We start from the raw sequence: 2,051 nt of genomic DNA on the forward strand, positions 1-2,051 counted from the left end.
TCCTTTTCACTTGTCCTTAGGTCTTAGGGTATATCCCATCCTCTTTCTTACTTGACAGCTGTTTCTACATTCTATGGGCACGGTGGGTGGGTCTTGTTTATCCTGACACTCCCAGTACTAGCAGGAAGCCTCCCAAAGAGCAGATGCTGAAGGAATGTCTGAGAAATAAATGAGACGGTGTGCAAGAGGTCTAATTTATTATGCTATAATTCTACATTCTTAAATAATCTATATGTATAAGTATACAGGCAATATCATTTAGTTTTAAACAAACTAAAAGTGAAAAGAAAATGAAGTATGTGGCCATCTTTTACTTTTTTCTCTATTTCTTGACCCCAAGTATTTTACTGCTGAATTCTTTTACATTTCCAAGGAAATGCCTAATCAACTGACATGTTATCATGTTCCAAATCAGTAAATAAGATGAGGAATTTCCCAATTTGGTTTACAAACTAACAATCGTTTACTCTTAAATCTCATATTACAGCACAAATTTGAAAATGTCATTCATAAACTTGGATTTTTGAAGCTGATAAACCTTCTATCAAAAGGAAAAACAATTAAAAATGAACATGTAGAATGGGAACATAAACATGTTATACACTCTGTTGTCTCTACCCCACCCTGATCTTCCACTAATGAGATCATGGATTTTTTTTTTTTTAACAACAAAATGAAGAATCTGCCTCATCCTTTACTAGGGGTGGGAGGAGCTGCTAGCCATGGCCCTGGAATGTGCACTGGCCATGGCCCTGGCACGTGCACTGGCTTTGGCAGCAATAAGAGCCCTGGCTGCAGCTCTGGCTTGGGCTCGCTCTTCCTCATCCCTCAAGGCCTCTTCATAATAGAATGGGAAAGCAGTGGGGACAGTATCATGGATCTTGGCTAAAAACTCAAGAACTCTCATCTTGCTGGTCTCAGCATGGGCTCTGGGACCCCACAGGAATTCATAGCGTGGAGGATCACTGTTGACCACCTGCCTATACTCCAGGTAATTTTCTTTCACCAAATCTCTGGTGATGAGCTTCCTGGGCTCTCCATAGATGAAGTGCTTCCTCCCAGGATATAACCCCATCATATTCAGCACTTCCCAGACTTGCTCCTCAGTGGCACAGTTGCCCTTTGTGAAGATCACACCCAGAACAGTCATCAACAGACCGGTCTCAGGCACACTACTATCATTACTCAGCTTCCCATCATAGTTTGGTTCCAGTTTGTTGACGAGCACATAGATGTGCCTATTGGGATCCACTTCCTTCATGTCGAGGCCAAAGACCAGCTCCAAGTGCTCAGAGGCTTTCCTGAGGATCACATGGAAGTAATTCCTGTAGATCTGAATTACATTCCTCAGCATACCTGCCTTGGTAATGGGCTCTTTCGTTTGGTATTTGTACAGCAGGTAGTACACCAATATAAACACCTTCTCCCCTAGAGGGCTTCTATGGAAGGACTCAGTGGCTGTTGGGTTCTGGGAGGATCTTGGCCTTTCCTGTACTTCGTTGGTGCCTTCATTTGATCTCATGTATGACACAGCTGCAGCAGTAGTGGCGGTGAATGTGGCTGTCCGAGGACCCTGGGGATTGCAAATGATTCAGCAGGTGAGCTCTAAGGGAATGTCTTCGAAATGAGGAGAGGAAGAGGAGTGCAATTGAGCAGTGGCTTGAACACTTACCAGATCCTGTGACCCTGCTTGGGCCTGGCGACGTTTCTCACGGGCCCGGAGCTTACTCTTCTGACCCCGAGGCATGATGACTGTTCAGGTGCAACAGAGATGTGAACGGGTGAACCCGTGACCTGGAGGAAAGAGGATAAGATGGTGTGTGCCTGTTCACAGGGGGATACTGCCTTGGCTTTATTGATGGCTACCTCTGTAGGTTTTCTTGTGTGCTCTGCTCAAGGAATCCACAATTTTCATGTTTTCTTCTCAGCCTGTTTCCTGAGACCCTTGTGAAAGTAGCTAGAGTTCACCTTATACTGCTACCTGCCAGATCTGCCTGGGGCTTTCTGGGGTGACAGCAAACCTAGAATATCTAGGCTCTATGGAGGCCCCT

The 2,051-nt window shown here is 44.9% G+C and overlaps 1 protein-coding gene across 1 annotated transcript; it reads right to left on the reverse strand.

The window, feature by feature from the left end:
* Positions 1–697: 697 nt before the first annotated feature.
* LOC123797251 (melanoma-associated antigen B10-like) lies at positions 698–1,747 on the reverse strand. The gene is made up of 2 exons (XM_087859472.1): positions 1,655–1,747; positions 698–1,468 (listed from the first exon to the last, which is right to left on the reverse strand). Exons 1-2 carry the CDS (start codon positions 1,745–1,747, stop codon positions 698–700), a joined length of 864 nt encoding a protein of 287 aa, XP_087715598.1.
* Between the last annotated feature and the right edge of the window lie 304 nt (positions 1,748–2,051).

This window comes from Ursus americanus, chromosome X (genome assembly GCF_024610735.1).
Source record: "Ursus americanus isolate L20-20 chromosome X, mUrsAme1.1.p, whole genome shotgun sequence".
NCBI lineage: Eukaryota > Metazoa > Chordata > Mammalia > Carnivora > Ursidae > Ursus > Ursus americanus.